The sequence below is a fragment of the Osmerus eperlanus genome, unplaced genomic scaffold (genome assembly GCF_963692335.1).
Source record: "Osmerus eperlanus unplaced genomic scaffold, fOsmEpe2.1 SCAFFOLD_100, whole genome shotgun sequence".
In the NCBI taxonomy this organism is placed as follows: domain Eukaryota; kingdom Metazoa; phylum Chordata; class Actinopteri; order Osmeriformes; family Osmeridae; genus Osmerus; species Osmerus eperlanus.
The window spans coordinates 19,789-32,697 of record NW_026911641.1 but is presented as its reverse complement, the minus strand read 5'-3'; the positions used below and the strand labels follow the sequence as shown (position 1 = coordinate 32,697).

Sequence of the window (12,909 nt, the reverse complement as noted above, 5' to 3'; positions counted from 1 at the left end):
AGGGAGGGTGTTGGGGAGGGGGGAGTGCTTCTGTGGAGACAACAGCGATGGATATTTGAGAAAAAAGAAAGAAAAAAAATGATTTTTTTATTTGGGTGTTCTTTCTTCCAAGAGGTGCATCCATCCATCGCTATCTCCTGTCAACCGCTCTCTACATCCCTCCCTCCTCTCCTCCCAACCCCCCCCCCCCCCGTTAACCCTGTGTGTCTCCTGTTCTGTCCCATCCTGACAGACACCTGCTCTGCTCCACTCAGACATCTCTACTACTGCTAGGCTACCGCTCTGCTCTGCCCTGCCGCCCGACACACCAGAGACACACACACACGCACGTACACAGACATGTGCGCGCACACACACGCACACGGTGCTTACACCGCAGCGCACCTAGTGTGTTAAGATGCAGTGATAACTACCAGTTACCTCCAGTGCTCTCAGCCATAACCTCAGTACCTGCCTGCCTGCTGTCGACTCAGTCTGGGAGACCCTCAGGGCCACACAGGCTTAGAAACACGGAAGAAGACCTCGAAACAGTCTTCAGAAGCTGTTTTTTTTTATTATTATCTGAAGGTGGGTTCCTGTAACCGAGATATATCCTAGTCCAGAACCTTCAATGACGACTGTTGAAGTTATCTTGAGTCTTTTTCTTTCGGAAGTTCTAGGTTCTAAGTTCTAGGTTCTAGGATGAGGCCTATGTGAGGTCCAGCTATGAGAGTAAAAGTTAAGACAGTCTTACCTCAGATACAAGAGATGATGGGGAGGGGGGGGGGTGATGGTGGTGTGGGGGCTTCCATATAACCATAGCAACCGTGAATGACTTACCTTTTATATATTTTTCGGTCTCTGGTGTCGTTTGGGCGGAAATCAGTTTCTTTTTTTTCTTTCCCAACTATAAATATATAAATATATAAACTGTACATTATACATAGAAGCACTATCGGAGTTTGATTGTTAGACGTGCACTCTCGCAGCATGAGGTATTACTATCATCATTATTATGATAACTATGAAATAACCCAGAGTTGGAAACAGCAGAAGAGTAAAAAAAAAAATATATATATATATACACAAAAACATACAAAAAAAATGGAAAATACAAATACAGCTTTTTTTGGAATAAACCTCCCAATGAGTCTACTGATGTCAAACATTACGCCCCCCCACTCCCAAGACCTCACTTGACCCTGCCGTGTACCCCCCCCCCCTCCCCCTCCCCTTGTACATGCCAGTGTTCTCCCTGTGTTCTAAGTGCCAATAACTTTGTGAATTCCTAACTGTGACCCAATAGTAAAAGATAATTGCACATTAACTACTGTAAAGTGAAACAACAAAGAGTCGGATTTAAGGAAAAAAAGACGAGAAAAAAAAGCCGGAATATCTTAATAAAAGGTTTGTAACAAAAATTTACAATATGGTCTTTCTTTTGGTCATTTGAGAAATTAGTGACATACAACCAAATAAATAAACGCAAAACCGTTTTAAAAGCATATAATGCTTTATTTAAGAATAACTTGTGTATATTTTCCTTTAGAATCATACAATAAAGAAATGTTTATCATCGACACAGTATTAACACAAGAACACGTTACAAAAATACGGGCAGACTTCAACAGGCAGGTCTGTTTGGAAAAGGCTGCGTTTCCTCAGCTGTGCGACCTGAAGACAGGTGACTACACACCAGCTTACAGGTAGGTTGAGCATCTACACATCATTTGTAGGGACTTACAAATCTTTAAAGTTGTAGAAATGACCCCCAGGCATCTGGAGTTTTGGTTAGAAAGCAAATAAACGTGAAGGCTTAGAGCTTTGTCAGAGGTAACACGTAGGAAGGTGGTGCGTTTCGTCCATCTGGGCTGTCCAAGTGGACGGAGCTTGCGCCGTTTGGACTCACATCTTTACGCTTAATGACAAGGTGTTACACACATCTGAAAGTTGCAAAGAAAGAAGGGAGACAGAAAATATTGACCCTCCATTCATGTTCCTTCATTGCCCAAGGCAGTAGTGGCTGATGATACCAAACAGTCATTTCCAACAGCTGGACAAACACTGACCGTTGGCACAGAAGAAATGGCACCAGGCCCCTGATTGCTAACCCCTCCCCTCTCAATCCGGCCACGTTCCAACACTGTCCAGAGTACCTCCAAATACTAACTAGTAGTTAGTATTTGTCCATTGTCGCTAAATACACTCAGTTTTCAGTGCTAACTGATCTAAGGTCATTATCACAAATGGCCCGTGACTATTTTGACTGATTGGATGAGAGGAAGTAAAAACCTGCGAAGTATTGGGACTGGGCCAGACTGTCAGCCAATCCTGAGAGGTCCTGACAAAACCCACCAATGGTGGAGCAGACTGGGGTTCTGTGACACCATGACATCAGCAGCTTACTGCAAAACGGTCCTGAAAAGAGCTAGTGAGAATACACAGCAAGAGTATTCACAAAAGCGTTCTTTTTTTTCTTCCTCAAACGCTTCAAACACAATCTCAAAGCAACCGAATGAAAAGAAACGTTTTACATTGCACGCACAGTATTTACACGTTATCATTATGTGTGCTCAGGCCACAAAATATATTTAATACATAGTTTGTAGTGTCTTTATGCAAGTTACCCAACATTGCTATGAAATGGAAGGTACCTCCACTGTCCACTAGATGGCGAAAGAGCGAGAGGTGAGCCAGCTGTGCTATTATAACCTGCCCAGCAACAATTTCCTTCTTCCTTCTCATAAAGCTTTTTTTCTTCCTCCTGACTAACCCATTCTCGGAAGGATGACGTTTCCATGAGGAAACTCGGAACTCGCTACACACACACTCTGGTAAGAAATATTCCAATACTGTCAAATGAGTGGGAGGTGAGGGGTGAGGGACGTTTGTTTGGCTCGTCCTTCCCCCCCGCGACCTGTGTCGTCTGTGGTGAACGGAAGGAAGTCCTGAGGTGAGGGGGGGGGGGGTGTAGATCAAACGCACCTTAAAATGATGTCGACGGCTGACGGATGCATCTGGACCCCAGGGTCCTGGTCTGGGGCCAGTTCTCTGCCATCCACCCATTACCCGGGGTGAACACCTAGCTGATCCTGGATCAGGTATTAGAGAGCCGGTACCACCATGCTCAGGTGTAGGCACACTTTACTTCACTGCACAGGGGAATCTTACAGACGTATAAAAATAGATAAGGCAACATTGACTCCCCTCCTTCCCCTCCCTCCATATTCCTTTATACAGTCCTCCCTCCCCCCGTTCCTGACGTTTAAATAGACCACCCTACGTACAGTATAAAACCATGGAGCTGTGATGTCGTCCTGTCCTGAAGCTGTGCTGATACACGTGATGGGGGAGATGACACAGAGAGAGAGAGAGAGAGAGAGAGAGAGAGAGAGAGAGAGAGAGAGAGAGAGAGAGAGAGAGGAGAGGGAGAGGGAGAGGGAGAGGGAGAGGGAGAGGGAGAGGGAGAGAGAGAGAGACTAAAGACAGAACATTCAGACTGACTGGTAAGCGCTGGAGGGAGGAGGAAGCCATAAGAAAGAGTAAAGAGGAGCGACTTCCTTCCTTCCTTCCCCCCCGCCCCTCTCCCCCCCATCTGTCCGTCCCTTCCTCCGTGTGTGTGTGTGTGTGTGGGGGGGGGGGTCCTCCCTCGATCCCAGGAGGGAGAGGGGGGGGGGGTGGAAGTGGGCGCGTTTGGAGGAGAGCGTCGTCCATCAGAGGGCGAAGAACAGGATGAGGACGACGACCATGATGACCACCAGCACACCTATCGCACACCACTGCCTCCTGCCTGGACACACACACCACAGAGATAGAGATAGAGAGAGAGAGAGCGAAAGAGAGCGATAGAGAGAGAGACAGAGAGAGACAGAGAGAGACAGAGAGAGACAGAGAGGGACAGAGAGAGAGAAACAGAGAGAGACAGAGAGAGAGAGACAGAGAGAGACATCAAGCCACAGTTATAGGGCAGTGTGGCGAGTTATAATGCATTGTCAATAAAAGTCAGAAGTGGGCAAGGAGCCAGGGGGAGTGAGTGTGTGTGTGTGTGTGTGTGTGTGTGTGTGTGTGTGTGTGTGTGTGTGTGTGTGTGTGTGTGTACTCACTGCTGGTCATGTGGGAGACCTTCTCCATCTTCTTGAGGACTGAGTCCATCCTGGATCCTGTCTGGTCCATCTCATCACCAAACTCTCCCAGCATGCTGAAAAGAGAGCCACGTCAGGAAACACACACACAGTACATGAAGCAGGTTCTGCCATGTAGGAGAACACACACACACACACAGAACAACACACTCCTCCCAGAAGCACAGTGTAACGTAACCCATAATTATCTTCAACAGTAGAGACACGTGACATGACTGTACTAGCACGCACGCACACACACACACACACACACAAAACGGCCATGAACCTGGTTCTTCCATGCAGGAGAGCACACACAAACACAAACGTTCCTGTGGCTGTTGTTGTTATGGCTACCGGATACAAACCAAAGCTGCATGCCTCAACTGCTACCTAGAGCAGACAGAGAATGTTCCTACAAGAAGCAGGAGAGGACTCCAAGGACACAACACACACACACACTCTCTCTCTCTCTCTCTCTACCTCCCTGTCTCCCTCTTTAAGTCCAAACTTAAGCTCAGTATCTAGTGGTGGGTACATAACAAAGCAATGTTGTCAGGAGCAAGTCAGGCGGTTAGCTGTGTATGTGTGTGTGTGTGCGTGTGTGTGTGTATATGTGTGTGTGCGTGTGTGCTCCCTCCACACTCACACAGCCTGTTCGTCCAGCTCGTCTCCGATGCGTCCAGACATGTCCTTCAGAACCCGGATACTGCCGGACACCAGCTCCAGCTGCTCATCCTGGTCCTGCACGATCAGCTACACACACACACACACACACAGACACACACACACAGCATGTTTTCACACTTCCCTTCCCAACAGTTGGCTTCCCCTCTGTAGCCTCTTTCAGTCTCATTCCCTCCCTCCCTCACCCTTCCTCTTTCCTTCCTTCCTTTCCTCCCTCCCCCCCTCCTCTCCTACCTGCTGCTGCTCCTGTTGATCCTGGATGTATCTGGAGTTAGCAGACACCAGGTGAGCCTCCAGCCTGGTGGACTGGTCCTGCCCGGCTGCCTCTCCCAGCAGAGCCTGCAGGGAGAGGCAGGCAGACAGGCAGACAGACAGACACACACACAGACAGGCAGACAGGCACACAGGCAGACAGACAGGCACACAGACAGACAGACAGACAGACACACAGACACACAGGCAGACAGACAGACAGGCAGGCACACACACAGACAGGCACACAGGCAGACAGACAGACAGACAGGCACACAGGCAGACAGACAGACAGGCACACAGGCAGACAGACAGACAGACAGACAGACAGACACACAGACAGACAGGCAGACAGACAGACACACAGACAGGCAGACAGACAGGCACACAGGCAGACAGACAGGCACACAGGCAGACAGACAGACAGGCACACAGACAGACAGACAGACAGGCACACAGGCAGACAGGCACAGGCAGACAGACAGACAGGCACACAGGCAGACAGACAGACAGGCACACAGGCAGACAGACAGACAGGCACACAGGCAGACAGACAGACAGGCACACAGACAGACAGACAGACACACAGACAGACAGGCAGGCACACACACAGACAGACACACAGACAGACACACACAGACAGACACACACACAGACAGACAGACACACAGGCAGAGGTGTGCGCGCGTGTGAGAAACAGTAGCGGAGAGCCAAGTCGTCTATGCACATGCGTGCCTGGGGGTTCTGTGTGTGTGTGTGTGTGTACCTGTCTGTTTTTCTTCTCAGCCTGGGCCACAACAGAGGGACTGGAGAGCTGTTCCTTCATCTCCTGCGGTGAATAGAGAACAGGTTACACCCCTCACTCTGTTTCACCATGTCTATCTCTCTCTCCAACACACACACACACACACGTTCACAAACCTGTACAGCTTGCCTCGTCCTCTCCACAAAGTCTCTCCTCTCCTGCAGCTCATTGTCTCCCAGTTTGAACTTGCCAGGGTTGGACTCCACAATGCCTGGGGGGGGGGGGGGGGGTCAAGGCCCAAACACACTGCTGGATCATGAGAGGATGTCTCTTAGATGTGTGTGTGAGACACAGGGAGATAGAGAGAGAGAGAGAAGAGAGAGAGAGAGAGAGAGAGAGAGAGAGAGAGAGAGAGAGAGAGAGAGAGAGAGAGAGAGAGAGAGAGAGAGAGAGAGAGAGAGAGAGACCGAGGTGTCTGTATCTTTGTGTGTGAGAGAGAAAAAGCGACAGAAACAGAGAGGTGTCTGTTTGTTTCCTTGTATGTGTGTGTGTATGTGTGTGTGTTGCCAGGATACTGATGGTCTCATGCAGGTCCTCCAGGTCCCAGTCTATGGCCCTCAGACAGTTCCTAAGCTCGTTGGTGCTCCAGTCCAGCTCATCTTTACTCACCTGGAGAAAACACACTTCAGTACCCTGTTCGCTCACTCTGTCTCTCTCTCAGTCTGTCCCTCTCTCAGTCTGTCCCTCTCTCACTCTGTCTCTCTCTCACTCTGTCTCTCTCTCACTCTGTCTCTCTCTCACTCTGTCTCTCTCTCACTCTGTCTCTCTCTCTCACTCTGTCTCTCTCTCACTCTGTCTCTCTCTCACTCTGTCTCTCTCTCACTCTGTCTCTCTCTCACTCTGTCTCTCACTCTCTCTGTCTCTCACTCTGTCTCTCACTCTGTCTGTCATACTCACTCACTATTACTCTGTATTCTTCTCGTTCTCTCACACACACACTTTACTCTCTCACATGTACGGTCTCACTCCCTTTCTTTGTAGTCTCTCTAACACACACACACACACACACCTGTGTGAGCGCTCACCTGCGTTCCCTCCTGCAGAAGCTCCTCCCAGCGCTCATACAGCCCTCGTGCACGAGACAGGGCCTTCTGCACCTCCCTGGACACACACACGAGCATAACACATTTTTGGGTTTGCGCCTACCCACGCATGCAGTGCACATACCAAGTCTCACAGACACTACATGGTCTTAACACGCACACCTACTTCACTCCAATACCAAAACGATGTGTTTTATTTATGATTTCTAAAATGACATGCTGCTACAATGTACCAATACGCTCAACACCTAAACGTCAATGTATAATTTACTATAATTTATGGGGGGGGGGAATACTAGCCCGGATTTTAGATGATTGTCACGAGTTAAACCGAGGGCTTGAACAGACTGTCAGACATGAGTTTACGTTGGTTTACAAACCACTCACACACCGTACATCCACATGAACATGGTACTGCTAGGACCATGCAGAAGGCTAGTTAGCCTTCTTGTTTAGTTGACATCACAAGTTGACACGCAACAATCTCAGCCCGCACATGACCCAAACAAAGTCAAAGAAAATCGGTGTTGCCAGCTAGCTTGTTAGATACACATCACACCCTTCCTCAAATTCACAACTCTCCGTCAACTGCCTCATGGCGAATGCCAAGAAAACTGTCAGGGATAAAAGGTACGGAATGTTAGGAATGACGAAGATGGACTTCAGCAACACATGTGTGTGAAGCCAACCCTCCTGGGAAGCCACTGTACCGACTTACTAACACACTAGCCTACCTGTAGCATTCAATGCTAGCTCTTCAGCTACGCTAGCTACCCAGTTAGCCACGTTAGCTTGCAAGAGACCAGGCGATAACTTCTAAACACTGCGCTATAAAACAAAAAGGTCCAAACTGGCATGCGTGCTATTTGTTCTTTGCAGTAGGCAGTCATGTGTCGGTTGACACTTTATTGAAAATCTATTCTTACCCTTTCACTACGAAGAACGGGTCTTCCAGCGACATGTTGGTTCCTTCAACTCTAAACCCCACGCATGGGCATTGCGCACTCACTGTATGACGGAGAGCGGAAGGACTCAGAAAAAAACGTCGTGAATGTCGTGAATGTAAACAACTTAGGTTTAGACTGACCGCTAAAAATGTTGTGTGTTGTTTTGCTATTCAAATTCATTTTTATATCATCACACACGTGTCGCGTTATAAATGGTCTCTTAAACAAGAGAATTTAATTATCTAAGCCAGCTTCAACCTTCATTACAATGTAGGCTAGGCTATCTGTGGTCAACAAATATAACTTTATTTGTTGACCACAGACGCATCTAACACGCCTATAGGCCAATTAGGTGTGTTAGATGCGTCTTCGCTAAAGCTAAACACATTTTATTTTCTGTGGAGCTGTCGGCGTTATTTTTGTTCTGGTGTAGCCTATCTAAAATGAGACTACTGTTTCGGAATGTTTACACATTCATAACGTGAAGCTGAAAGGGGAATAGCTACAATTTTTTATCTGTACAATTCAACTATTCATGGCAGTGTAATACTGTTATCTTATTGTAGCCTACTGCATGTTGGCTATTTATGAAGAACGGAGTCATGGTGACGTCACTGCTGGCTATGCAACAACAAGGATGAATCTCTGTTCTCCCCGCTTTTTTTTTCTTTCCCCTATTCCGTCTTTTCTCTCCGTCTCTCCCCAATATCTGCACATTACACCCCTTCTGCTTCGTAACGCCTCTCTTTCCCAACAATATAACTATATCCATGCGTCTCTTTTCTCACCCCCCCCCCCCCCCCTTCTTCTATTTTGTTCATCCCTCTCTTCCCTGGGTCAACAGGGTTATTGCCCTCCCTGCCCCCTCGTGTCCAGTCCCTCCTCCACCCTTCCTCCAGTTCTGGCTCACCCTTCCTTGTTTCCTTCCTGTCCCCTCCCCCCTTCCTTCCTTTCTCCCCGGACCCCCTCCCACTTCCTGTCGGCTTTGCTCTGCTCCACCCCCCACCCTGAGAAAATCTACAGACCATCACATACCCACACATATCTCTCATCCCTCTCACACACAGTTAATTGCCACTATGTGTGAGTGTAGGCCAATTAAACTGTCTACTTGTGCGTCATGCCCTAACGTCGGATTTACACATGCTTGATACAGCCCAAAAGTAGACACATAACGATTCAAAACCATGTTTTATTTTTAACGTCGAGCATCTTTATATCACTTGATATTAGAATTCCTCTTCAACGCTGAGCTATGTTCAGTGAGATAAATATAGTCGTACTTTTTGAAAAAATGTTGTATAAAAAAGGTTTACTTGTGAGTCACCATGTGTAAAGGTAGGCTATTAGTATAGAAGTAGCCTCGGCTAAAACCAACGCACACTGCCTACCCGAACAACTTGAAATACAAATTAAACATCGATAGATGTCCTACATCTATAAAGTTGAATAATGGATTTTGGTGTTTTAAAAACCCATCGACACTGTATGACTATGTTTAGCCTGTGTTCTGCTCCTCTCTCCCACCAACCGTCTCTGGAGGAGGGGATCCCTCTCTGAATTGCTCCTCCCAAGGTTTCTTCCTTTTTTTTCTCCTGTTGAGAGTTTTTTGGGAGTTTTTAATTGTCTTCCTTGAGGGTTTAGGTTGGTTGAGGGGCAGTTCTATGGGCATATGTGAAGCCCTCTGTGACATGCTTGCGTGTAAAAAGGGCTATACAAATAAATTTGATTTGATTTCATTTGATTAAACGTGTGGGCATAACAATGGAGTGAACGGGGAGAGTTTATGCTGCTTAGTGTCTCTCCTGAGTCATGGAGTGGGTAAGGTGTTTCTGGTCGCTATGAATAGACGGCGACCTCTTATCATTTAGCAGGAAGACTGGCAGCTGGCGCCTGACCTCAATCGTAGCCGCTGCCTAGTAACTCGTGTCCCCACGACGAAGCCCCGAAGTTGGCTTTGGACCGGTGACAGTCCCATATATGGAGCTACTGTGACGACAGCGCCGCTGCCTCCGGGCGCAGGTTGGGGCAGAGGGGGGAAGTGAGCTGCGGTTGCGCGTTCACGTCATGGCTTTTCCACTGCGCGTCCTCAGGGGAAGTCGCCGGATGAGCCATATATGGAGTTGAGAGTGACGTTGGGGTAGAGAGAGAGAGAGAGAGAGAGAGAGAGAGTGAGAGAGAGAGAGAGAGAGAGAGAGAGAGAGAGAGAGAGCGAGAGAGTGAGCGAGTGAGAGCACAAACAGAAACTCCCTGGAAACCGAAGACATATTTTGGCCACCTACGCAATTCTTTGAATCGCTAACCGGGGTTTAACCGATTGTAAACACCGAGAAGCTTTTTGATATCAAAACATCATGCTGCATATATTCCATTATAAAAATAAATACATAGGTTATATCAGAGAATAATAGGCTACATCGTAGGCTATTCAGTGAAAGCATGCTCATTTTAGTTGAAAACGTGAGAGTAATTTAATTCAAAATGGCTCTTAACAATCAAAACACAAAACAATGCCATATAACTTGATATCTTATATCTACGATTGAATCTGACTCGAATAACAATATCGTCCTTTGTTCCTAACTGGTATTTTTGGAGTTTAAGGTGCACCTTTAAAACCATCAAAGGAAAACCACATAAAATACCAGGGTTTTTCTAAATACTATTATCTGAATCCTAGTCAGACTGTGTAGGTAGGTAGACAAGCCATATGGTCCATTGCAGCTTAGCTCCGGGGACTGGGCGGGGCGTGTTTGTCAGTCACTCAAAGGAATGAAGCCCTTGTTACGTCATAGGGGAAATAAAACACCGCCCTTCTACTCACTAGCTCTCAGAACTGTGTACAACTGGTGACTGGTTGAGAAGAAACAGAAAGTTTTAAAAAGAAGTAGCCTCTCTTACACATTTTTGAAACCAAAATACTACCGTAAGATTTTCGATCTATAGGCTATAAAGCGTGTAGTTTTGAAATAATTGTTAAAGTGCCAATTGTGCGTAATTACGCAAAGTAAAAGTACAATGGACGTGAATACCGAAGCAAAGAGGATCATGGCGGTCTCTATCAGTAAGCTGTACGCTTCCCGCTCCCAGCGCGGAGGAATGAGACTCCACCGGAGCCTGCTGCTCTCCATGGTCATGAGATCCGCCCGGGACATCTACCACTCGGCCTGCCTCGCCAAGGAGAAGGAGGAGCAGTGTGCCGCAGCAGCCCAACCGGCCACGGTGGAACCTATGGAGACCAGTGTTAGCGGGGTAGATCAAGCCGAGGTTGTTTCCCAAACCGAGTCAACCGAGTCGCCCTTGACCCCAACCCCGGAGCCACAGAGCACCCCTGAGCCCGCGTGTAAGGCCGGACAATTGCGTGGGAAGAAAACGGGAGCAGACAAAGAGAACCAGAGCCCCGTGAGCCCAGACCGACATTCCAGGAAACGCCGGGGCAAGGCATCCGTCACGCCCGACTTCCTTCCAAGCAAGAGGGCGAGACTCGAGCTGGGGGAGGAGAGACATGCCGTGGCGCTCCGGAGCGGCCGCGTGAACTGCTGTAGTGCTATGGGTAGCCTGGTCAACCTCGGGGTCATGAATCGGGTCATTGCCGCGTTTTAACGATAGGAGATATGCCCCAAACGGGCAGTGTTTACGTGATATTTAAATACGGGACAGTTCTAAATCCCTTTGTGCACCGGACAGGTCGGTCAAGTGACCTACATAGGAGATCCCGAGACAATGGGATTACCGGGGGCAGGGTGCGATATCTCGAGCGGCCGGAGGCTACACTGTTGACCTCGACGAAACAGCGACTGTGCAGGGGGAAACACGGCAACCGCCCAAACGGCCCACACGCGCGCACCACAGAACTGTGTGTTGGAAAGTTTGAGGAAGAGACACTATGAGAGTTTCTGGGAGATGAGTCAGAAAAAAAGTTCTGCTAAAATTGCGGCGAAAGAAGAAGTGAGAAGAGCTGACGCATGCACGCGGGAGTGTGTGTGTGTGAAGTGACTCAGAGAAGACAGCGATAACAGCTGTGTCCGGGCCCTGTATGGTCAACACGGGCAGACACCACGGACTTCGGGGAATTTCCTGTGTCCACGCTGAGGACTTACAACCACAACAGAGGCGACAAGTTCCCCTCCCCCATAACACAGACACGCACACACATTCTCTTCTGAACTTGTGGACTTTGATCAATCAATGTGGAAAGAGGGATTGCCCTACTTAACGCCAGCTGCAGACTAACAGGCCCCGAAATGGTGCTCAACACAACGAAAAAGAAGAGAGGTGTAGACTACGGAAATGAATATTTCTTTTATGTTGCTACATTACGCCTGAGAATGAACTTTATTTGTGTATACTTTGTGTTTCTGATTTCGGAACATTTTTAACTGTGAAACAACATTTTTCCATAATTACCTCCAATTGAAAAGCTGCTTTTTATATATTTTTTTACGACGTCAACAGTGGGATGTTTTGTAATAAACATATTAAATCGATACGGTTGTCTTGGCTTTTGATTCAGTCTCACTTTCACCAAGTGCATAGTAGCCTAACCTACGCCAAAACATTGCGTCAGTGACAGTTGGTCACCAGTTGATCGATAACAAGCTATAGCCCATGTGTTAGGCAACAATTCCAAACAATATTAGCTTGGAGAAAGGAATAAGTTACAGACAGAGCCAGTTTGTCTGTTTGCCGTTAAGCCGGTGCTTATAACGTGAGTTTAGCTGGCGCCTAGAGCGCAGTTCTAGTCGTTAAACCGCCCTATGCGGGTTATGATAAAGTCATGATTCACTTCCCTGTTCCCAGAGTTACAAAAAATGACAAATTGGTCAAATATGAGTGATAAAAGGTATACGAAACCACAACAGCTCCTGACTTGTCTAAGGGCTTGTCAGATAAGAGTCATGATCAGTCATCATCAAATCCAATGTTACAACCCATTTGTTTTTAGTACTGCTGATTACTCACACACACACACATTATGTGTCAGCACCGACTCAAAAGGAGGTTATGATCACACATTTCCAATCACATCTTTCTCCATGCTGCCCTGTTGTTTTATAGACTGACCATAATCACAT

The 12,909-nt window shown here is 47.6% G+C and overlaps 2 protein-coding genes across 2 annotated transcripts; one reads left to right on the top strand and one right to left on the bottom strand.

Moving 5' to 3' along the window:
- Positions 1-1,470: 1,470 nt before the first annotated feature.
- On the bottom strand, positions 1,471-7,932 carry LOC134016356 (syntaxin-10). Its single transcript, XM_062455731.1, has 10 exons — positions 7,814-7,932; positions 6,870-6,945; positions 6,360-6,453; positions 5,961-6,055; positions 5,806-5,868; positions 5,022-5,126; positions 4,750-4,856; positions 4,083-4,177; positions 3,664-3,769; positions 1,471-2,856 (listed from the first exon to the last, which is right to left on the bottom strand). The coding sequence occupies exons 1-9, from the start codon at positions 7,846-7,848 to the stop codon at positions 3,693-3,695; spliced, it is 747 nt and encodes a 248-aa protein (XP_062311715.1). The 5' UTR covers positions 7,849-7,932; the 3' UTR covers positions 1,471-2,856; positions 3,664-3,692.
- Positions 7,933-10,647: 2,715 nt separating this feature from the next.
- LOC134016360 (immediate early response gene 2 protein-like) lies at positions 10,648-12,321 on the top strand. Its single transcript, XM_062455739.1, has one exon. It carries the CDS (start codon positions 10,853-10,855, stop codon positions 11,435-11,437), a length of 585 nt encoding a protein of 194 aa, XP_062311723.1. The 5' UTR covers positions 10,648-10,852; the 3' UTR covers positions 11,438-12,321.
- Positions 12,322-12,909: the final 588 nt, after the last annotated feature.